Source organism: Salmo salar, chromosome 04 (genome assembly GCF_965601325.2).
Source record: "Salmo salar chromosome 04, fSalSal1, whole genome shotgun sequence".
Lineage (NCBI taxonomy): Eukaryota > Metazoa > Chordata > Actinopteri > Salmoniformes > Salmonidae > Salmo > Salmo salar.
Window position 1 is genome coordinate 94,874,379 of NC_138294.1, and position 26,322 is coordinate 94,900,700.

General features: G+C 44.3%; 1 protein-coding gene across 1 annotated transcript in view; it reads right to left on the reverse strand.

Moving 5' to 3' along the window:
• fgl1b (fibrinogen like 1B) overlaps nt 1-25,142 on the reverse strand; it is a 52,473-nt gene extending 27,331 nt beyond the window's left edge. The window contains exons 1-7 of the mRNA XM_082973908.1: nt 24,814-25,142; nt 22,940-23,016; nt 22,596-22,732; nt 21,950-22,029; nt 14,638-14,797; nt 13,320-13,417; nt 7,033-7,121 (exon numbers count right to left, since the gene is read on the reverse strand). Of these exons, the coding sequence (XP_082830034.1) occupies nt 7,033-7,121; nt 13,320-13,417; nt 14,638-14,797; nt 21,950-22,029; nt 22,596-22,732; nt 22,940-22,999 (624 nt within the window). The 5' untranslated portion in view covers nt 23,000-23,016; nt 24,814-25,142. The remainder of the gene's footprint in view (nt 1-7,032; nt 7,122-13,319; nt 13,418-14,637; nt 14,798-21,949; nt 22,030-22,595; nt 22,733-22,939; nt 23,017-24,813) is intronic.
• Between the last annotated feature and the right edge of the window lie 1,180 nt (nt 25,143-26,322).

Consider the following 26,322-nt stretch of genomic DNA (forward strand, 5'->3'; position numbering starts at 1 on the left):
CGATTAGCCTCCCCTCCTAGACCACCATACTATAGACGATAAGCCTCCCTTCCTAGACCACTAGACCACCATACTATAGATTATTAGCCTCCCCTCCTACACCACCATACTATAGACAATTAGCCTCCCCTCCTAGACCACTAGACCACCATACTATAGACGATTAGCCTCCCCTCCTAGACCACCATACTATAGACGATTAGCCTCCCCTCCTAGACCACCATACTATAGACGATTAGCCTCCCCTCCTAGACCACTAGACCACCATACTATAGACGATTAGCCTCCCTCCTAGACCACTAGACCACCATACTATAGACGATTAGCCTCCCCTCCTAGACCACCATACTATAGACGTTTAGCCTCCCTCCTAGACCACTAGACCACCATACTATAGACGATTAGCCTCCCCTCCTAGACCACCATACTATAGACGATTCGCCTCCCCTCCTAGACCACCATACTATAGACGATTAGCCTCCCTCCTAGACCACTAGACCACCATACTATAGACGATTAGCCTCCCCTCCTAGACCACCATACTATAGACGATTAGCCTCCCTCCTAGACCACTAGACCACCATACTATAGACGATTAGCCTCCCCTCCTAGACCACCATACTATAGACGATTAGCCTCCCTCCTAGACCACCATACTATAGACGATTAGCCTCCCCTCCTAGACCACCATACTATAGACGATTAGCCTCCCCTCCTAGACCACCATACTATAGACGATTAGCCTCCCCTCCTAGACCACCATACTATAGACGATTAGCCTCCCTCCTAGACCACTAGACCACCATACTATAGACGATTAGCCTCCCCTCCTAGGCCACCAGACCACCATACTATAGACGATTAGCCTCCCTCCTAGACCACTAGACCACCATACTATAGACGATTAGCCTTCCTCCTAGACCACTAGACCAACATACTATAGACGATTAGCCTCCCCTCCTAGACCACCATACTATAGACGATTAGCCTCCGCTCCTAGACCACTAGACCACCATACTATAGACGATTAGCCTCCCTCCTAGACCACTAGACCACCATACTATAGACGATTAGCCTCCCCTCCTAGACCACCATACTATAGACGATTAGCCTCCCCTCCTAGACCACCATACTATAGACGATTAGCCTCCCTCCTAGACCACTAGACCTCCATACTATAGACGATTAGCCTCCCTCCTAGACCACTAGACCTCCATACTATAGACGATTAGCCTCCCCTCCTAGACCACCATACTATAGACGATTAGCCTCCCCTCCTAGACCACCATACTATAGACGATTAGCCTCCCCTCCTAGACCACCAGACCACCATACTATAGAAGATTAGCCTCCCCTTCTAGACCACTAGACCACCATACTATAGACGATTAGCCTCCCCTCCTAGACCACTAGACCACCATACTATAGACGATTAGCCTCCCATCCTAGACCACCATACTATAGACGATTAGCCTCCCCTCCTAGACCACCATACTATAAACGATTAGCCTCCCCTCCTAGACCACCATACTATAGACGATTAGCCTCCCCTCCTAGACCACCATACTATAGACGATTAGCCTCCCCTCCTAGACCTCCATACTATAGACGATTAGCCTCCCCTCCTAGACCTCCATACTATAGACGATTAGCCTCCCCACCTAGACCACTAGACCACCATACTATAGACGATTAGCCTCCCCTCCTAGACCACCATACTATAGACGATTAGCCTCCCCTCCTAGACCACTAGACCACCATACTATAGACGATTAGCCTCCCCTCCTAGACCACCATACTATAGATGATTAGCCTCCCCTCCTAGACCACCATACTATAGACGATTAGCCTCCCTCCTAGACCACTAGACCACCATACTATAGACGATTAGCCTCCCCTCCTAGACCACCATACTATAGACGATTAGCCTCCCCTCCTAGACCACCATACTATAAACGATTAGCCTCCCCTCCTAGACCACCATACTATAGACGATTAGCCTCCCCTCCTAGACCACCATACTATAGACGATTAGCCTCCCCTCCTAGACCACCATACTATAGACGATTAGCCTCCCCTCCTAGACCACCATACTATAGACGATTAGCCTCCCCTCCTAGACCACCATACTATAGACGATTAGCCTCCCTCCTAGACCACCATACTATAGACGATTAGCCTCCCCTCCTAGACCACTAGACCACCATACTATAGACGATTAGCCTCGCAAGACGCCATATCTCGCGAGCTTACAGTATATTACACAGATACATGTAGCTAACGTTCATGTAAGCTCGCGAGATCAGGTGGCTTGTGAGGCTAGCAGACAGTAGCTATGCTGGGGGAGGGATGGAGGGAAGGGGAGGAGGGATGGCGAGGAGAAAGAGGGAAGGAAAGGGAAGAGAGGTACAAGGGGGTAGATAGTAAAGGTTGGAGTACAGTAGTACCGTGTAGGCTGTACAAACTGAAGAGAACTGACAGTGTAATGGAATGATAATGTAGGCTATACAAACTGAAGAGAACTAAAAGTGTAATTAAATGGAATGATAATGTAGGTTATACCAACTGAAGGGAGCTAACAGTGTAATGGAATGATAATGTAGGCTACACCAACTGAAGGGAACTAACAATGTAATGGAATGATAATGTAGGCTATACCAACTGAAGGGAACTAACAGTGTCATTAAATGGAATGATAATGTAGGCTATACCAACTGAAGGGAACTAACAGTGTAATTAAATGGAATGATAATGTAGATTATACCAACTGAAGGGAGCTAACAGTGTAATGGAATGATAATGTAGGCTACACCAACAGAAGGGAACTAACAATGTAATGGAATGATAATGTAGGCTATACCAACTGAAGGGAACTAACAGTGTCATTAAATGGAATGATAATGTAGGCTATACCAACTGAAGGGAACTAACAGTGTCATTAAATGGAATGATAATGTAGACTATACCAACTGAAGGGAACTAACAATGGAATGGAATGATAATGTAGGCTATACCAACTGAAGGGAACTAACAATGTAATGGAATGATAATGTAGGCTATACCAACTGAAGGGAACTAACAATGTAATGGAATGATAATGTAGGCTATACCAACTGAAGGGAACTAACAGTGTCATTAAATGGAATGATAATGTAGACTATACCAACTGAAGGGGACTGACAGTGTCATTAAATGGAATGATAATGTAGGCTATACCAACTGAAGAAAACTAACAGTGTAATGGAATGATAATGTAGACTATACCAACTGAAGGGAACTAACAGTGTCATAAAATGGAATGATAATGTAGGCTATACCAACTGAAGGGAACTAACAGTGTCATTAAATGGAATGATAATGTAGGCTATACCAACTGAAGGGGACTGACAGTGTCATTAAATGGAATGATAATGTAGGCTATACCAACTGAAGAGAACTAACAATGTAATGGAATGATAATGTAGCCTATACCAACTGAAGGGAACTAACAGTGTCATTAAATGGAATGATAATGTAGGATATACCAACTGAAGGGAACTAACAATGTAATGGAATGATAATGTAGGCTATACCAACTGAAGGGAACTAACAGTGTAATGGAATGATAATGTAGGCTATACCAACTGAAGAGAACTAACAGTGTAATTAAATGGAATGATAATGTAGGCTACACCAACTGAAGGGAACTAACAATGTAATGGAATGATAATGTAGGATATACCAACTGAAGGGAACTAACAGTGTCATTAAATGGAATGATAATGTAGGCTATACCAACTGAAGGGAACTAACAGTGTCATTAAATGGAATGATAATGTAGACTATACCAACTGAAGGGAACTAACAATGGAATGGAATGATAATGTAGGCTATACCAACTGAAGGGAACTAACAATGTAATGGAATGATAATGTAGGCTATACCAACTGAAGGGAACTAACAGTGTCATTAAATGGAATGATAATGTAGGCTATACCAACTGAAGAGAACTAACAGTGTAATGGAATGATAATGTAGACTATACCAACTGAAGGGAACTAACAGTGTCATTAAATGGAATGATAATGTAGGCTATACCAACTTAAGGGAACTAACAGTGTCATTAAATGGAATGATAATGTAGGCTATACCAACTGAAGGGGACTGACAGTGTCATTAAATGGAATGATAATGTAGGCTATACCAACTGAAGAGAACTAACAATGTAATGGAATGATAATGTAGCCTATACCAACTGAAGGGAACTAACAGTGTCATTAAATGGAATGATAATGTAGACTATACCAACTGAAGGGAACTAACAATGGAATGGAATGATAATGTAGGCTATACCAACTGAAGGGAACTAACAGTGTAATGGAATGATAATGTAGGCTATACCAACTGAAGAGAACTAACAGTGTAATGGAATGATAATGTAGGCTATACCAACTGAAGGGAACTAACAGTGTCATTAAATGGAATGATAATGTAGGCTATACCAACTGAAGAGAACTAACAGTGTCATTAAATGGAATGATAATGTAGGCTATACCAACTGAAAGGAACTAACCGTGTAATTAAATGGAATGATAATGTAGGCTATACCAACTGAAGGGAACTAACAGCGTAATGGAATGATAATGTAGGCTATACCAACTGAAGGGAACTAACAGTGTCATTAAATGGAATGATAATGTAGCCTATACCAACTGAAGGGAACTAACAATGTAATGGAATGATAATGTAGGCTATACCAACTGAAGGGAACTAACAGTGTCATTAAATGGAATGATAATGTAGGCTATACCAACTGAAGGGAACTAACAGTGTAATGGAATGATAATGTAGGCTATACCAACTGAAGGGAACTAACAGCGTAATGGAATGATAATGTAGACTATACCAACTGAAGGGAACTAACAGTGTCATTAAATGGAATGATAATGTAGGCTATACCAACTGAAGGGAACTAACAGTGTCATTAAATGGAATGATAATGTAGGCTATACCAACCGAAGGGAACTAACAGTGTAATGGAATGATAATGTAGGCTATACCAACTGAAGGGAACTAACAGTGTCATTAAATGGAATGATAATGTAGGCTACACCAACTGAAGGGAACTAACAGTGTAATGGAATGATAATGTAGTCTATACCAACTGAAGGGAACTAACAGTGTCATTAAATGGAATGATAATGTAGACTATACCAACTGAAGGGAACTAACAATGTAATGGAATGATAATGTAGACTAATACCAACTGAAGGGAACTAACAATGTAATGGAATGATAATGTAGACTATACCAACTGAAGGGAACTAACAGCGTAATGGAATGATAATGTAGACTATACCAACTGAAGGGAACTAACAGTGTAATGTAATGATAATGTAGGCTATACCAACTGAAGGGAACTAACAGTGTAATGGAATGATAATGTAGACTATACCAACTGAAGGGAACTAACAATGTAATGGAATGATAATGTAGGCTATACCAACTGAAGGGAACTAACAGCGTAATGGAATGATAATGTAGTCTATACCAACTGAAGAGAACTAACAGTGTAATGGAATGATAATGTAGTCTATACCAACTGAAGGGAACTAACAGTGTAATGGAATGATAATGTAGTCTATACCAACTGAAGGGAACTAACAGTGGAATTGGCAGTTGAATATTTGTTATTAGACCTACTGACGGTCCATGCTGACAGTGACTGATATTTAACACGATAGAAAAAGGAAACAGAGAAGTAGCCTATGATTAAGACATTTCCGAGGGCCCATCCCTGCAAGTTATTGAAAGGCCGTACAATTTAAATGATGCATAATGGCCCATGCATTTCATATAATTTCCTTGTGGGAAGAAGGTAAAGTGTTACAATAAGCTGCGTCTCTAGCAATTAGAAGGTCAAAGAGATCTGAAATGAGTATAATCTACAGGAAGTGGACGCTTTCAGGAAGTATTCACACACCTTGACTTTTTACACATTTTGTTGTGTTACAGCCTGAATTTAAAATAGCTTAAATTGAGATTTTTTTTGGGGGGGGGGTCACTGGCCTACACAGAGTACCCCATCATGTCCAAGTGGAATTATGTTTTCTGAAATTTGTACAAATTAATTAAAAGTAAATTGTTAAACCCATCTGGCTTTTAAAAACTTTCTGTCCACCTGACAGAGTAGCCCCCATGACTACTAAAGATAATGAAATGAGTTCAATCAGAAGTACACAGCCTGTTACCAGCCATCCCACAGCCTGTTACCAGCCATCCCACAGACTGTTACCAGCCATCCCCAGACTGTTACCAGCCATCCCACAGACTGTTACCAGCCATCCCCAGACTGTTACCAGCCTTCCTACACACTGTTACCAGCCATCCCCAGACTGTTACCAGCCATCCCCAGACTGTTACCAGCCTTCCTACACACTGTTACCAGCCATCCCCAGACTGTTACCAGCCATCCCACAGACTGTTACCAGCCATCCCCAGACTGTTACCAGCCTTCCTACACACTGTTACCAGCCATCCCCAGACTGTTACCAGCCTTCCTACACACTGTTACCAGCCATCCCCAGACTGTTACCAGCCATCTCCAGACTGTTACCAGCCATATCACAGCCTGTTACCAGCCATCTCCAGACTGTTACCAGCCATCCCACAGCCTGTTACCAGCCATCCCACAGCCTGTTACCAGCCATCCCACAGCCTGTTACCAGCCATATCACAGGCTGTTACCAGCCATATCAGAGGCTGTTACCAGCCATCCCACAGCCTGTTACCAGCCATATCACAGGCTGTTACCAGCCATCCCACAGCCTGTTACCAGCCATCCCACAGCCTGTTACCAGCCATATCAGAGGCTGTTACCAGCCATATCACAGGCTGTTACCAGCCATCCCACAGCCTGTTACCAGCCATCCCACAGCCTGTTACCAGCCATATCAGAGGCTGTTACCAGCCATATCACAGGCTGTTACCAGCCATCCCACAGCCTGTTACCAGCCATCCCACAGATTATACACAGTCTTCTGTGTGTCTTACCTTCTCGTCTGTGATCCTGAAGTTCTGGTAGTAGGTATGAGTCTTCGCTCCGCTCCAGTCCATCAGATCTATCTTCACCAGGTTCTCACCTCAAACCCACACACACACACACACATTATTACACACACACACACACACACACACACACACACACACACACACACACACACACACACCCACACACACATACATATTACACACACACACACACACACACACATACATATTACACACACATTATTACACACACACACACACACATACATACATATTACACACACATTATTACACACATACACAGACACATTATTACACACATGCACATTATTGCACACACACACACATTATTACACACACACACACACACACACACACACACTACAAACATTACACACACACAAATTACACATTATTACACACACACACATTATTACACACACACACATTATTACACACACACACATTATTCACACACACACACACACACACACACACACACACACACACACACACATACATATTACACACACACACACACACACATACATACATATTACACACACATTATTACACACACACACACATACATACATATTACACACACATTATTCACACACACACACACACACAGACATATTACACACACGCACATTATTACACACACACACACACACATACATACATATTACACACACATTATTACACACATACACAGACACATTATTACACACATGCACATTATTGCACACACACACACATTATTACACACACACACACACACACACACACACTACAAACATTACACACACACAAATTACACATTATTACACACACACACATTATTACACACACACACATTATTACACACACACACATTATTACACACACACATTATTACACACACACACACTTTTAAAAGTTGTGTCATACTGCGGTACACTTTACGTGCTGCACTAACCTTTGATGATCTTCATCAGATGGCACTCATAGGACTTCATGTTACACGATACATGTATGTTTTGCTCGATAAAGTTCATATTTATATCCAAAAACCTCATTTTATATTGGCCCGTAATGTTCAGAAATGCTTTTCCTCCGAAAACTTCCGGTGAATGAGCACGACAATTTATAGAAATACTCATCATAAACGTTGATAAAATATTAAACTGTTATTCAAAGAATTATAGATAAACATCTCCTTAATGCAACCGCTGAGACAGATTTCAAAAAAGCTTCACGGGGAAAGCATACTTTGCAATAATCTGAGTACGGCGCTCAGAAAACAACACTAGGCAATACAGATACCCGCCATTTTGGAGTCATCTAAAATCATAAATAGCATTATAAATATTCACTTACCTTTGATGAACTTCATCAGAATGCACTCCCAGGAATCCCAGGTATCCCAGGTCCACAATAAATGTTGTTTTGTTTGATAAAGTCCATCATTTATGTCCTTTTTGTTAGCGCGTTCAGTAAGCTTCTCCAAATGTAGGAAGCGCGCAGAAAATTTCACGACGAAAAGTCAAAAAAAGTTATATTTACGATCGTAGAAACATGTCAAACGATGTATAGCATCAATCTTTAGGGCCTTTTTAACATAAAAGTTAAATAATATTCCAACCGGACGATTCAAATGTCTTCAAAAATGTAATAGAACACAGCTACCTCCCACGTGAACACGCGCAACTGAGGCCATGTCATTGTCTCGGTCATCAGACTCCAGGAGGTCTTCTTCGCTCTCTGTTAACTGTAGAAGCCTGAAACAATGTTCTAAAGACTGTTGACATCTAGTGGAAGCCGTAGGAAGTGCAAAATGAACCCTAAGTCACTGTATACTGAATAGGCCCAGTCTTGAAAAACTTCAAACCACTTCCTGGTTGGATTTTTTTCTCAAGTTTTTGCCTGCCATATGAGTTCTGTTATACTCACAGACATCATTCAAACAGTTTTAGAAACTTCAGAGTGTTTTCTATCCAAATCTACTAATATGCATATCCTACGTTCTGAGCCCGAGTAGTAGGCAGTTTAATAGTCAGATATTTTTTCTGTTAATGCAAGTTAGTGCTAGTTTGACAACCAGAGGGCATCTTTGAGAAGTATTTGATAGTCTTCCATATTGGCATCACCAGAGAATATAAAACCTGTTTTGTAATAACATAGTATGTGGGATTGATTTTAAGAAACTTGGCTTAATTAATTAGATTAATATTATGGTGTTTCTATTCTGAGAAAAACAAAACCCTCAGGGTTTCACTGACGTGACCCCCCCCCCCCTTAGGTTGTGCCATGGGGGAGATCTTCGTGGGCTATACTCGGCCTTGTCTCAGGATGGTAAGTTGGTGGTTGATGATATCCCTCTAGTGGTGTGGGGGCTGTGCTTTGGCAAAGTGGGTGGGGTTATATCCTGCCTGTTTGGCCCTGTCCGGGGGTATCGTCGGATGGGGCCACAGTGTCTCCTGACCCCTCCTGTCTCAGCCTCCAGTATTTATGCTGCAGTAGTTTATGTGTCGGGGGGCTAGGATCAGTCTGTTATATCTGGAGTATTTCTCCTGTCTTATCCAGTGTCCTGTGTGAATTTAAGTATGCTCTCTCTAATTCTCTCTCGCTTTTTCTCGCTTTTTCTCTCTTTCTGTCTCTCCTTTCTTTCTTTCATTCTTTCTCTCTCTGAGAACCTGAGCCCTAGGACCATGCCTCAGGACTACCTGGTCTGATGACTCCTTGCTGTCCCCAGTCCACCTGGTCATGCTTCTGCTCCAGTTTCAACTGTTCTGCCTGCGGCTATAGAACCATGACCTGTTCACCGGACGTGCTACCTGTCCCAGACCTGATGTTTTCAACTCTCTAGAGACAGCAAGAGCGGTAGAGATACTCTGAATGATCGGCTATGAAAAGTCAACTGACATTTACTCCTGAGGTGCTGACTTGTTGCACCCTCTACAACCACTGTGATTATTATTATTTGACCCTGCTGGTCATCTATGAACATTTGAACATCTTGGCCATATTCTGTTATAATCTCAACCCAGCACAGCCAGAAGAGGACTGGCCACCCCTCATAGCCTGGTTCCTCTATAGGTTTCTTCCCAGGTTTTGGCCTTTCTAGGGAGTTTTTCCTAGCCACCATGCTTCTACACCTGCATTGCTTGCTGTTTGGGGTTTTAGGCTGGGTTTCTGTACAGCACTTTGAGATATCAGCTGATGTAAGAAGGGCTTTAGAAATACATTTGATTGATTTGAATTGTTGAACATGGGGTGAGACATTCTCAAGTTGGGGAGGGGGTTCCTACCTACCTCAAGCTGGGGAGGGGGGGGTTCACACCTACCTCAAGTTGGGGGGGGGGGGGGGAGGGGGGGGTTCACACCTACATCAAGTTGGGGGGGGGGGAAAGGGGGGGTTCACACCTACCTCAAGTTGGGGGGGGGGGAAAGGGGGGGTTCACACCTACATCAAGTTGTGGGGGGGGAAAGGGGGGGGTTCACACCTACCTCAAGTTAGGGGGGGGGGAAAGGGGGGGGTTCACACCTACCTCAAGTTGGGGGGGGGGGGGGGAGGGGGGGGTTCACACCTACATCAAGTTGGGGGGGGGGGAAAGGGGGGGTTCACACCTACCTCAAGTTAGGGGGGGGGAAAGGGGGGGGTTCACACCTACATCATGTTGTGGGGGGGGGGGGGGGGGGGTTCACACCTACCTCAAGTTAGGGGGGGGGGGTTCACACCTACCTCAAGTTGGGGGGGGGGAAAGGGGGGGGTTCACACCTACATCATGTTGGGGAGGGGTCGGGGGGGGTTCACACCTACCTCAAGTTGGGGAGGGGGGGGGGTTCACACCTACCTCATGTTGGGGAGGGGGGGGGGGTTCACACCTACCTCATGTTGGGGAGGGGGGGGGGTTTCACACCTACCTCAAGTTGGGGAGGGGGGTTCACACCTAACTCAAGTTGGGGAGGGGGGGTTCACACCTACCTCAAGTTGGGGAGGGAGGGGAGGGGGGTTCACACCTACCTCAAGTTGGGGAGGGAGGGGAGGGGGGTTCACACCTACCTCAAGTTGGGGAGGGGGGGAGGGGGGTTCACACCTACCTCAAGTTGGGGAGGGAGGGTTCACACCTACCTCAAGTTGGGGAGGGAGGGGAAAGGGGGGGGGGTTTCACACCTACCTCAAGTTGGGGAGGGGTCGGGGGGGGTTCACACCTACCTCAAGTTGGGGAGGGGGGGGGGTTCACACCTACCTCATGTTGGGGAGGGGGGGGGGGTTCACACCTACCTCATGTTGGGGAGGGGGGGGGGTTTCACACCTACCTCAAGTTGGGGAGGGGGGTTCACACCTAACTCAAGTTGGGGAGGGGGGGTTCACACCTACCTCAAGTTGGGGAGGGAGGGGAGGGGGGTTCACACCTACCTCAAGTTGGGGAGGGAGGGGAGGGGGGTTCACACCTACCTCAAGTTGGGGAGGGGGGGAGGGGGGTTCACACCTACCTCAAGTTGGGGAGGGAGGGTTCACACCTACCTCAAGTTGGGGAGGGAGGGGAAAGGGGGGGGGGTTTCACACCTACCTCAAGTTGGGGAGGGGGGTTCACACCTACCTCAAGTTGGGGAGGGAGGGGAAAGGGGGGGGGGTTCACACCTACCTCAAGTTGGGGAGAGAGGGGGGGGGGGGGTTCACACCTACCTCAAGTTGGGGGGGGGGGGTTGGTTCACACCTCAAGTAGCTCGGCTATTAGGCAATTCTTTAGTAAAGGTTGAATAGTCTATTGTTCAGTTAATAGCCCACCCTGCTACGCTGGTGAATAACGAATAATAATACTTTCCCCCTTTCCACATGTTAAAGTTAAAAGATTCCAATCAGCCCCAACCCCAATTAATACATTTGGGTACAGTCGATAGCGTGCCGGACTAGAATGTTGAGGGTTTCGAAACCTGCTCCCTGCTTGTTTCATTACATTATTATGCCTGTCTCAGAGCAAATAGCCTGTATTGTTACTCCCATCTCGTTTATCTCGTTCCTCTGAATCAGAGCAGAATGGAGTGGCTGTGCTCAAGGGCAGAACGGCAGATTTTTCCACCCTGATGGCTCAGGGGTTCAAACCAGTGACCTTTCGCTTACGGGACCTTACTGGCCTTTACTGGCCCTTACTGGCTCTTACTGGCCCTTACTGGCCCTTACTGGCCCTTACTGGCTCTTACTGGCCCTTATTAGTCCTTACTGGCCCTTACTGGCCCTTATTAGTCCTTACTGGCCCTTACTGGCCCTTATTAGTCCTTACTGGCCCTTACTGGCCCTTATTAGTCCTTACTGGCCTTTACTGGCCCTTACTGGCCCTTATTAGTCCTTACTGGCCCTTACTGGCCTTTACTGGCCCTTATTAGTCCTTACTGGCCCTTACTGGCCCTTATTAGTCCTTACTGGCCCTTACTGGCCCTTATTAGTCCTTACTGGCCTTTACTGGCCCTTACTGGCCTTTACTGGCCCTTATTAGTCCTTACTGGCCCTTACTGGCCTTTACTGGCTCTTACTGGCCCTTACTGGCCCTTACTGGCTCTTACTGGCCCTTACTGTCCCTTACTGGCTCTTACTGGCTCTTACTGGCCCTTACTGGCCCTTACTGGCTCTTACTGGCTCTTACTGGCCCTTACTGGCCCTTACTGGCTCTTACTGGCCCTTACTGGCCCTTACTGGCTCTTACTGGCCCTTACTGGCCTTTACTGGCCCTTACTGGCCCTTACTGGCTCGTACTGGCCCTTACTGGCCTTTACTGGCCCTTACTGGCCCTTACTGGCCCTTACTGGCCCTTACTGGCCTTTACTGGCCCTTACTGGCCCTTACTGGCTCTTACTGGCCCTTACTGGCCCTTACTGGCTCATACTGGCCCTTACTGGCCCTTACTGGCCCTTACTGGCCCTTATTGGCTCTTACTGGCCCTTACTGGCCTTTACTGGCTCTTACTGGCCTTTACTGGCTCTTACTGGCCTTTACTGGCCTTTACTGGCTCTTACTGGCCTTTACTGGCCTTTACTGGCCTTTACTGGCCTTTACTGGCTCTTACTGGCCCTTACTGGCCCTTACTGGCCCTTACTGGCCCTTACTGGCCCTTACTGTCCCTTACTGGCCCTTAACCACTAGGCTACCTGCTGCCCTAAAACCAGAGAGTGAATGTGTTCTGGGGCCGTATGTATCAAGCCTCTCACAGGGTTAGGGTTGACAGCCTACATATTTTACATTACATTACACTTTACATTTATTTTACATATGGCCCCATATGGCCCCAGATGGCCCCAGATCTTACCGTCCTTCACCAGGGAATGGATGTGTTCGTTGCCCAGCCAGAATTCATCGTTCCACAGTTTAAAGTCTCCAAACCCGTCTCTGTAGTCCACCCAGTCTCTATGGAGGAGAAAATATTCACTGATTCAGTCTCTATGGAGGAGAACATATTCACTGATTCAGTCTCCAGGGAGGAGAGAACATTCACTGGTTCAGTCTAGAGCATTCACTGATTCAGTCTCTATAGAGGAGAGAACATTGACTGGTTCAGTCTCTATGGAAGAGAGAGCATTCACTGGTTCAGTCTGTATAGAGGAGAGAACATTCACTGGGTCAGTCTCTATGGAGGAGAGAACATTCACTGGTTCAGTCTCTATGGAGGAGAGAACATTTACTGGTTCAGTCTCTATGGAGGAGAGAACATTCACTGGTTCAGTCTCTATGGAGGAGAGAACATTCACTGGTTCAGTCTCTATAGAGGAGAGAACATTCACTGGTTCAGTCTCTATGGAGGAGAGAACATTCACTGGTTCAGTCTCTATGGAGGAGAGAACATTCACTGGTTCAGTCTCTATAGAGGAGAGAACATTCACTGGTTCAGTCTCTATAGAGGAGAGAACATTCACTGGTTCAGTCTCTATGGAGGAGAGAACATTCACTGGTTCAGTCTCTATGGAGGAGAGAACATTCACTGGTTCGGTCTCTATAGAGGAGAGAGCATTCACTGGTTCAGTCTCTATGGAGGAGAGAGCATTCACTGGTTCAGTCTCTATAGAGGAGAGAACATTCACTGGTTCAGTCTCTATAGAGGAGAGAACATTCACTGGTTCGGTCTCTATAGAGGAGAGAACATTCACTGGTTCAGTCTCCAAGGAGGAGAGAACATTCACTGATTCAGTCTAGAACATTCACTGATTCAGTCTAGAATATTCATTGGTTCAGTCTCTATGGAGGAGAGAACATTCATTGGTTCAGTCTCTATGGAGGAGAGAACATTCATTGGTTCAGTCTCTATGGAGGAGAGAACATTCACTGGTTAAAGTCTCACACTTGCTGCTTCCCCTTCCGTCACTATGCTGACGTGATCAAGACAAAGGAGATGATTGTGGACTACAGGGAAAGGAGGAGGACTAATACAATTTGATTTGACACACAGTAGCTAGTAGCTGGATGCCACAGTGCTGATGTGAAAAACTACTAGCTGATTACAGAGGTTAAACAGGCCAGCTTTCCAAAGATCGTACACACACACACACACACACACACACACACACACACACACACACACACACACACACACACACACACACACACACACACACACACACACACACACACACCTGTTGAAGTCAACCCTGCCATGTCTTCGTCGCTGTATAACAGTCCATCCCCCTCCATCTTCCATGTCACAGTAGACTAGAACCGGCTCCTGATCCACTCTGGGTTTGATCCGGTAAAACCCGGAGTCTGGCCTCTGTCTGTCATACAGCTCAGAGCAGTCTGGAGATGAGAGGTGACACACGCAGAGATATTATCACAACTTGCTATGAAGGCACATTTTACTGAAAAGGTGTAACACTCAATTACCATTAAAAAATATATATATTATATTATTTAAACAAATCAAATCACATTTTATTGGTCACATACACATATTTAGCAGATGTTATTGTAGGTGTAGCGAAATGCTTGTGTTTCTAGCTCCAACAGTGCAGTAATATCTAACAATTCACAACAAAACACAAATTTAAAAGTAGAAGAATGGAATTAAGAAATATATAAATATTAGGATGAGCAATGTCAGAGTGGCATGGACTAAAAATACAGTAGAATAGATTAAAGTATATAGCCTATTGGACATGACGTTGTTATAATATCTTCTGTTTGGCTGACTCATGTCTGAGCCATGTCCCTCTGTCTATTTCCAGCCCTGCCATTACAACCTGTCCTCATCTAGCGTTTGACCCCTGACCTCCTCACACCGTCTCGCTGTCCATGTCTACTTTTTTGTTGTTGTCAAGATCGTCGTATGGAGTAGACCAAAACGCAGTGGGAATGTGTACGCTCATCTTCTTATTTATTAAAGAAAAAAAACACGACGACGACGAAAACCAGTCCCGTAAGGACAAATGACTATACGGAGAAACAACCACCCACAAATCCCAATGAACAAACACCCCTACTAAATAGGACCTTCAATTAGAGGCAACGATGAACAGCTGCCTCCAATTGAAGGTCAACCCAATAAACTAAGCATAGAAATAGAATAAATAGACACAGACATAGAAATAGACTAACATAGAACATTGCCCCCCCCCCCCCCCCCAAAAAAAAACGAAACACACTAAACAAACGCCCCCTGCCACGCCCTGACCAAACTACAATAACAAACAACCCCTTTTGCTGGTCAGGACGTGACACCTGTCCCGATCTAATGTTTGACCCCTGACCTCCTCACACCGTCTCACTGTCCATGTCTGCTTTTAAGCCCCCATCTCTACTTCACTGCATTATAATGGACCTTATGTTTGTTACATCACCTCTGTAACCAGTTATCAGACATACTGACCTTTCTGACCTTATCCCAACACCCTACTTTCTAGAACTGAACATTTAAGTTCCCTGTGGCTCAGTTGGTAGAGCATGGTGTTTGCAACGCCAGCATTGTGTGTGCAACGCCAGGGTTGTGGGTTCGATTCCCACGGGAGGCCAGTACAAAAAATATATATATATATGAAGTGTATGTATTCACTACTGTAAGTCGCTCTGGATAAGAGCGTCTGCTAAATGACTAAAATGTAAAAATGTTCTATGAGTTTTGTTTAGTGGACATTTACATATTTATTTATGTATTTAAATATGTGTTGTATATTGGCCTTGTGCCGCAGAGCATCATGGGGGTTTTTATATGTGTTGAGGTGATCACATTCCAGATAAATGGTCGAACTGATTCCATGTCTCCTGTCACATCATTATTGAATTGTTATACAGACGTGGTTATGAAACCCAACGAGACATAACAACAGATTGGTGATGAGTAAGTCTGAATCTACAGGAACTATTCTGTCTGGAAGAAGTATGTTTTTACAACTGTTTAAAATTCTTATTTAATGTGGTACAGTCTAGGCTAATGCTAGCACGGTGTGTTGCTAGCAGAGGCAAGCACATAGCCGAGCTAGCTAAGAAAGAGAGAGTTAAAATCGTCATGGACGGCAGACAGGGACTGGAGACGGACTTCGGAGCGGGAAAATAACGTGATTTAAAAAGGAACCAAATATATACAGTGATTAACGGAAAGGACATTTATTCAACTCTGAGGACGAACTTTGGAATTAAAAAAACTGCTAAATGAGCGAACTTGAGGAGGAAACGTCAATGAGTGAAGTGAATGAAGATCAAGTGGCTGCAGGACAATATTGAAGTGAATCAGGAGCTGGAATTGTTGAAAACATTCGACAGTTTGATGAAAGTATTGAGCAGTGCAGCTCATATACAGAACGGTTTGAATGTTTTGTTCTTGCAATAAATAAATGATGCGTTTGAAACTGTTCCATTAATTCCATTCCAGTTTTTACAATGAGCACATCCTCCTATAGCTCCTCCACCAGCCTCCTCTGGTGTGTACATGCAAGTATCCTTGTGTCTATGTTCCTGTGGAGGTAAATTACATATATATATATATATACACACTACCGTTCAAAAGTTTGGGGTCACTTAGAAAAGGTCCTTGTTTTTGAAAGAAAAGCAAATTTGTTGCCCATTAAAATAACATCAACTTGATCAGGAATACAGTGTAGACATTGTTAATGTTGTAAATGACTATTGTAGTTGGAAACGGCAGATTTTTAATGGAATATCTACATAAGCGTACAGAGGCCCATTATCAGCAACCATCACTCCTGTGTTCCAATGGCACGTTGTGTTAGCTAATCCAAGTTTATCATTTTAAAAGGCTAATTGATCATTAGAAAACCCTTTTGCAATTATGTTAGTGTTACCAATGTGAAATGGCTAGCTAGTTAGCAGGGTGCGCGCTAATAGGATTTAAAATCGGTGACGTCACTCGCTCTGAGACCTTGAAGTAGTTGTTCCTCTTGAAGTAGTTGTTCCCCGAAAGCCGTGGCTTTTGTGGAGCGATGGGTAACGATGCTTCGTGGGAGGCAGTTGGAGATGTGCGCAGAGGGTCCCCGGTTCGAGCACAGGTAGGGGCGAGGAGAGGGATGGAAGCTATACTGTTACATTAGCACAGCTGATGTGTTTAACGAAGCAATAAAACAGGCCTTCTTTAGACTAGTTGAGTATCTGGAGCATCAGCATGTGTGGGTTTGATTACAGGCTCAAAATGTCCAGAAAATAATAACTTTCTTCTGAAACTCTTCAGTCTATTCTTGTTCTGAGAAATTAAGGCTATTCCATGCGAGAAATTAAAGATCTCGTACAACGCTGTGTACTACTCCCTTCACAGAATGACGCAAAATGGCTCTAACCAGAATAGAAAGAGGAGTGGGAGGCCCCGGTGCACAACTGAGCAAGAGGACAAGTACATTAGAGTGTCTACTTTGAGAAACAGACGCCTCACAAGTCCTCAACTAGCAGCTTCATTAAATAGTACCCTGCAAAACACCAGTCTCAACGTCAACAGTGAAAAGGCGACTCCGGGATGCCGGCCTTCTAGGCAGAGTTCCTCTGTCCAGTGCCTGTGTTATTTTGCCCATCTTAATCTTTTATTTTTTATTGGCCAGTCTGAGATATGGCTTTTTCTTTGCAACTCAGCCTAGAAGGCCAGCATCCCGGAGTCGCCTTTTCACAAGGAAATTTCTAAGTGACCCAAAACGTTTAAATGGTAGTGTACGAAAAAAAAAGTATGAAATGAAATGTATGCATTCACTACTGTAAGTCGCTCTGGATAAGAGCGTCTGCTAAATGACGTAAATGTAAATGTACGTAAAATGCTTTTTTGGTGATTTTTATTTTTTTTTCCAAAGAAAAAAATTGTATCTAGAATACATATTTGACAACATTTCAACAAATCCCAAGTCTGGAGTTATCTGAGTTATCTAAGGATAACTGCAGATACTGTAATTCATCTGAAGCTGAGACATTCTTTTTGGTGAAAGTGGGAAGGGTGTGACTTCAAGAAATAGCAGTTAAGAGAAGCATTTAGCTCAAACCAATCACCAATCACCAATCACCAACCACCAATCACCAATCACCAATCACCAACACATCTATTTAGACCCAACCACCAATCACCAACACATCTATTTAGACCCAACCACCAACCACCAATCACCAATCACCAATCACCAATCACCAACACATCTATTTAGACCCAACCACCAACCACCAATCACCAATCCACCAATCACCAATCACCAATAACCAATCACCAATCACCAATCACCAACCACCAATCACCAACACATCTATTTAGACCCAATCACCAATCACCAATCACCAACACATCTATTTAGACCCAACCAGCAATCACCAATCACCAACACATCTATTTAGACCCAATCACCAATCACCAACACATCTATTTAGACCCAATCACCAACCACCAATCACCAATCACCAACACATCTATTTAGACCCAATCACCAATCACCAATCACCAACCACCAATCACCAATAACCAATCACCAATCACCAATAACCAACACGTCTATTTAGACCCAACCACCAACCACCAATCACCAATAACCAATCACCAATCACCAACAACCAATCACCAATAACCAACACGTCTATTTAGACCCAATCACCAACCACCAATCACCAATCACCAACCACCAATCACCAACCACCAATCACCAATAACCAACACGTCTATTTAGACCCAATCACCAATCACCAATCACCAATAACCAACCACCAATCACCAACCACCAATCACCAACCACCAATCACCAATAACCAACACGTCTATTTAGACCCAATCACCAACCACCAATCACCAACCACCAATCACCAATAACCAACCACCAATCACCAACCACCAACCACCAATCACCAACACATCTATTTAGACCCAACCACCAACCACCAATAACCAACCACCAACCACCAATCACCAACCACCAATCACCAACCACCAATCACCAATCACCAACACATCTATTTAGACCCAATCACCAATAACCAATCACCAATCACCAATCACCAATCACCAACACATCTATTTAGACCCAATCACCATCTCTTCAAAGTAAGTTACTTCATATAGTGTGTAACATTCTCACGGAAATGAGCTTTTAAATGATGTATGATTAAAGTTAGTGAGTTTAGGAATTATGGATTTTTTGTCTATTTGAATGCGGTTAAAATTCATGAAATTTTGATGACGGTAATATGATAAACAAAATAAAATATACATTTACATCAAGATTTAGATAAATGTTTATGTTTACTTTTTGAAATAACTAATATTAAGGCACCAAAATACCAAAATAGATAAGAGGATGAAAGAATGTATTCCAGCCTGTGGTCTTAAGGATTTACATTTGATGTATTATTTCATTTTAAAGAAAAAAAAAAGCGTGAAAATGTCATTTAATAAGCTTCTGATGCATTACCATCTCCATTGGCAGCCATTTAACATCTTTGGAAGTTCTAGGATGTTTTACATAAAATCTGGGGAATATTTGTTCCAAATTCCATGTTTTTATCTGTTGCATAACATTTTTTTATGGTCCAAAAAAAAACAGGTATTATGGCAGCCTGTAGGCGATAACTCGCGATAACTCGCTTCCTGGTTAAGTTTGGAATTGGTAACCCTTCTGGGATGTTTTTATATCGCCTGAGGTCATGATTTTATCCACTTCGTAACATATTTTTTTTTCTTCATGTACCTGGAGAGTATCTCTACTAGTGTGTTTCTCTGTGACAGCAATATTTGTTTATGTTCATATTGTAGTTTCCTGTTTGACAGACAACATTAGAGCTCTGGTCTTCTAGTATAAAGTCAACTGAAATAGTTGAAATAGAAATAGACACAAATAGCCTAAGATGTTTTTTTGTTTTTTGACTGAGAAACACAAGAATAGATTGGATGATTCTACTCCTCATGTTATCATGAGGTGTTACAGAAACGGTGTGCCACGGAACAGAACGGTGTGCCCGGAACAGAACGGTGTGTTACAGAACGGTGTGCCCGGAACAGAACGGTGTGTTACAGAACGGTGTGCCCGGAACAGAACGGTGTGCCCAGAACAGAACGGTGTGTTACAGAAACGGTGTGCCCGGAACAGAACGGTGTGCCCGGAACAGAACGGTGTGTTACAGAACGGTGTGCCCGGAACAGAACGGTGTGCCCGGAACAGAACGGTGTGTTACAGAACGGTGTGTTACAGAACGGTGTGCCCGGAACAGAACGGTGTGTTACAGAACAGTGTGCCCGGAACAGAACGGTGTGTTACAGAACGGTGTATTACAGAACGGTGTGTTACAGAAACGGTGTGCCCGGAACAGAACGGTGTGTTACAGAAACGGTGTGCCCGGAACAGAACGGTGTGCCCGGAACAGAACGGTGTGTTACAGAATGGTGTGTTACAGAACGGTGTGCCCGGAACAGAACGGTGTGTTACAGAACGGTGTGTTACAGAACGGTGTGCCCGGAACAGAACGGTGTGTTACAGAAACGGTGTGCCCGGAACAGAACGGTGTGCCAGGAACAGAACGGTGTGTTACAGAACGGTGTGCCCGGAACAGAACGGTGTGCCCGGAACAGAACGGTGTGTTACAGAACGGTGTGTTACAGAACGGTGTGCCCGGAACAGAACGGTGTGTTACAGAACAGTGTGCCCGGAACAGAACGGTGTGTTACAGAACGGTGTATTACAGAACGGTGTGTTACAGAAACGGTGTGCCCGGAACAGAACGGTGTGTTACAGAAACGGTGTGCCCGGAACAGAACGGTGTGCCCGGAACAGAACGGTGTGTTACAGAATGGTGTGTTACAGAACGGTGTGCCCGGAACAGAACGGTGTGTTACAGAACGGTGTGTTACAGAACGGTGTGCCCGGAACAGAACGGTGTGTTACAGAAACGGTGTGCCCGGAACAGAACGGTGTGTTACAGAACGGTGTGCCCGGAACAGAACGGAGAACGGTGTGTTACAGAAACGGTGTGTTACAGAAACGGTGTGTTACAGAAACGGTGTGCCCGGAACAGAACAGAGCTGATGTACAGTTCAACTCTTTCTACACCTGGTAGCGTCTCCTGTGTCCATATTGTGTTCTCAGAAGAGACTGGTGGTACAGCCATACAGTAGACAATGTTGAAAGGTTCCCGGAGGATGTAGCCAGCAGATCCTCTTGCTTACAGCTGCTTATAGCTGCACTAGAGTCAGACAGGCTTCCTGTGTAGATTAGCAATACAGGGATGAGAAATGCATTGGTACTCCGAATTGTTCCATTATCCAAAACTGTTACACCGAGAATATTGAATGACTGCTAGACAATTCAGGAGAACAACACATTTCTCATTGTCCGACCCCTAGTGCAGCTGTAAGCCAGCGGGTCAGATCTGTTGGCTAACGGAGGATGTAAACTCTTAGCCTGATCCCAAATCAGTTGAAGTGTTGTCTTGGTCATTGACAATGATGACGATACTGTAGGAGTTGGCAAAACAAGGCTATGAATCGCTCACCTTTGTCATGTACGATGAGGCTTCCTGCTGGAGGTAGAGACGCTTGGGCTCCTGTCCTGTATTCCTCTGTTAGGTTGGTGCTGGAGGCAGAGTTTGTGGTCAGGGTGAGGAAGAAGAAGAATTTTACTTTATTGTCCATACATAAAGCAAAGTAAATTAGTTTTTTCCATATCCAATTCTCCCCAGAAGATTGAAATACTGGTTAGAGTTAGGGTCAGGGTTGGGGTCAGGGTCAGCGTTGGGGTCAGGGTCAGAGGCAGGGTTGGGGTCAGAGGCAGGGTTGGGGTCAGGGTCAGAGGCAGGGTTGGGGTCAGGGTCAGAGGCAGGGTTGGGGTCAGGGTCAGAGGCAGGGTTGGGGTCAGGGTCAAAGGCAGGGTTGGGGTCAGGGTCAAAGGCAGGGTTGGGGTCAGGGTTGGGGTCAGGGTCAGAGGCAATGTTGGGGTCAGGGTCAGAGGCAGGGTTGGGGTCAGGGTCAGAATTGATTAGAAGGGGAGACTCCATAGTGTTATCTTCAGGGTCAGGGTCGGAGGCAGGGTCAGGGATGGGGTCAGAGGCAGGGTCAGGGTTGATTAGAAGGGGAGACTCCATAATGTCTGGGAGATTCAACAGAATAAAAGCTACAGAGCAGTAACATGTCATGCTACACCTGGGTAGTGGTGGGGTGATGATGTAGCTGTGTGCCTTGACATGGTTGAGCTGCCACGCCCCGATCAACAGTTTGTTCTCCAGAATACGGACATCACGTCTCAGCTCCTCTAGTTCGAGAACGCAGGGGTCTGATGCCTCGGAGGGACATAGAGGAAATTTAAAATCAATCAATCAATCAAATAAATCAATTCATTGTGTCCCCCAAAGAGAAATTGGCTTCGTAAGCGGTAAACAGAAGCTTTTCAAAGCACCCTCTCTTGGTGAAAGAAGCTGAGCCTAAGGAAGATTACAGAGTCAGGGAATGGTATGCGTAGAATGTTCCCCACAGCGATTGGTACGTACTGAGAGTCGAGGTGATGCCATGGCTTGGCACGCCAACACCAGCAGTAGCATCAGAGACATGATCTTCAGTTAGAAGTCTTTAACAAGATAAAATAAGAAAAGTCTAAATTCACTCAATATATGCAGGCAGAGGACATTGACTCGTCCAATAACTGATCCAAGTATATTTCATCTATCGACAGGGTTACATAGCAGGTACGGTGTATTCGGAAAGTATTCAGACCCCTTGACTTTTCCCACATTTTTATTATGTTACAGACTTCTTCTAAAATGGATTAAATACATGTTTTTCCTCATCCCTTTACACACATTTACCCCATAATGAATAAGCGAAAACAGGTTTTTAGACATTTTTACAAATGTATAAAAAATTAACAGAAATACCTCAGATCCTTTGCTATGAGACTCTAAATTGAGTTCAGGTGCATCCTGTTTCCATTGATCATCCTTGAGATATTTCTACAACTTGATTGGAGTCCACCTGTGGTAAATTCAATTGATTGGACATTTTTTGGAAAGGCACACACCTGTCTATATAAGGTCTTACAGTGCATGTCAGAGCAAAAACCAAGCCATGAGGTTGAAGGAATTGTCCGTAGAGCTCCGAGACAGGATTGTGTCGAGGCACAGATCTGGGGAAGGGTACCAAAACATTTCTGCAGCATTGAAGGTCCCCAAGAACACAGTGGCCTCCATCATTCTTAAATAGAAGAAGTTTGGAACCACCAAGACTCTTCCTAGAGCTGGCCGCCCAGCCAAACTGACCAATCTGGGAGAAGGGCCTTAGTCGGGGAGGTGACCAAGAACCCAATGGTCACTCTGACAGAGCTCCAGAGTTCCTCTGTGGAGATGGGAGAATCTTCCAGAACAAAAACCATCTCTGCAGCAATCCACCAATCAGGCCTTTATGGTAGAGAGGCCAGATGAAAGCCACTCCTTGTAAAAGGCACATGACAGCCCGCTTGAAGTTCGCCAAAAGGCACCTAAAGACTCTCAGACCATGAGAAACAAAATTCTCTGGTCTGATGAAACCATGACTGAACTCTTTGGCCTGAATTCTAAGTGTCTCATCTGGAGGAAACCTGGCACCATCCCTACGGTGAAGCAATGGAGGTGGCAGCATCATGCTGTAGGGATGTTTTTCAGCGGCAGGATCTGGGAGACAAGTCAGGATTGAGGGAAAGATGAACAGAGCAAAGTACAGAGAGATCCTTGATGAAAACCTGCCCCAGAGCGCTCAGGACCTCAGACTGGGGGCGAAGGTTCGCCTTCCAACAGGACGACGACCCTAAATACACAGCCAAAACAACACAGGAGTGGCTTCGGGACAAGTCTCTGAATGTCCTTGAGTGGCCCAGCCAAAGCCTGGACTTGAAACCGATGGAACATCTCTGGATAGACCTGAAAACAGCTGTGCAGCAACGGTCCCCATCCAACCTGACAGAGCTTGAGAGGATCTGCAGAGAAGAATGGGAGAAACTCCCCAAATACAGGTGTACCAAGCTTGTAACGTCGTACCCAAGAAGACTCGAGGCTACAATCACTGCCAAAGGTGCTTCAACAAAGTACTGAGTAAAGGGTCTGAATATTTACGTAAATGGGATATTTCAGTTTTTGATTTGTCATTATCGGTTATTGTGTGTAGATTGATAAGGAAAAAAACGATTTAATCAATTTTAAAATAACGCTGTAACATAACAAACTGTGGAAAAAGCCAAGGGGTCTGAATACTTTCCCGAATGCTCTGTATCTAGGCTAAAAAGTATCACTGATATTAGGCTACATGACATAGAATAGAATACATGAAATAGTTTAATATTTTTTCATTTAACATAAAGTTTATAAAACAGAAAACATGGATATCTAGAGCCTACCTTAATAACTTTTTCAGTGTTTCTTCGGTTGTGAGTAGTTGAAGAAGCTCTGTGGTCTAGGTGCAGTGTGTTCAGATACCGTGCCCGTTAGATCGGTGATTCATCAGCCCAGACGCTGTCCGCTTTGTTCCGCATGGTTCACGTTAAAGAAAGAGAAGAACGGAGTTAACCCAGAAATCTGATCGAAGATCAGTTTGGCTTTTTCCCCCAGTTTGGTGGTCAAGGTAGAGAGTCGGTGTGGATACACTGATCTTAGATCAGTGAACCCACCGACCACCTGTATCTAGGCTACGGTCCATCCTCTGTGGGGAACATTTGAGCATTGTCTCAAATAGCAGCCAATTCCTCATGTAGTGTACTACGTTTGACCAAGGCCCAGGGCGCTTTGATCAAACGTAGTGCACTATGTAGGGAATAGAGTTCCATTTTGGGACACTTCAGGTGCATGACACACCATTTTTTTTCACAAACACCTCTCCTCTATCTGGTCCTGGGAAAAAACATTCTACATCATCCTACCACTCTATCTGGTCCTGGAAAAAACATTCTACATCATCCTACCACTCTATCTGGTCCTGGAAAAAACATTCTACATCATCCTACCACTCTATCTGGTCCTGGAAAAAACATTCTACATCATCCTACCACTCTATCTGGTCCTGGAAAAAACATTCTACATCATCCTACCACTCTATCTGGTCCTGGAAAAAACATTCTACATCATCCTACCACTCTATCTGGTCCTGGAAAAAACATTCTACATCATCCTACCACTCTATCTGGTCCTGGAAAAAACATTCTACATCATCCTACCACTCTATCTGGTCCTGGAAAAAACATTCTACATCATCCTACCACTCTATCTGGTCCTGGAAAAAACATTCTACATCATCCTACCACTCTATCTGGTCCTGGAAAAAACATTCTACATCATCCTACCACTCTATCTGGTCCTGGAAAAAACATTCTACATCATCCTACCACTCTATCTGGTCCTGGAAAAAACATTCTACATCATCCTACCACTCTATCTGGTCCTGGAAAAAACATTCTACATCATCCTACCACTCTATCTGGTCCTGGAAAAAACATTCTACATCATCCTACCACTCTATCTGGTCCTGGAAAAAACATTCTACATCATCCTACCACTCTATCTGGTCCTGGAAAAAACATTCTACATCATCCTACCACTCTATCTGGTCCTGGAAAAAACATTCTACATCATCCTACTGGTCCTGGAAAAAACATTCTACATCATCCTACCACTCTCTGGTCCTGGAAAAAACATTCTACATCATCCTACATTTGAAATGGAAGTGTTCTTTTAGTTTTAGTATCAGGTAGTTTTCTGTGTTTTTCCCCCCATCAACAGAACCATTCATTCCCTTTATTGATTCCAGATGTATTCTCAGAATCCTTACCAGCTGCAACAGAGGAGAAAAAAATAGTTGTTTTTTTTAAATTTGAAAAGATTGGCACACATCACGTTTTTTATTGGCATATTCA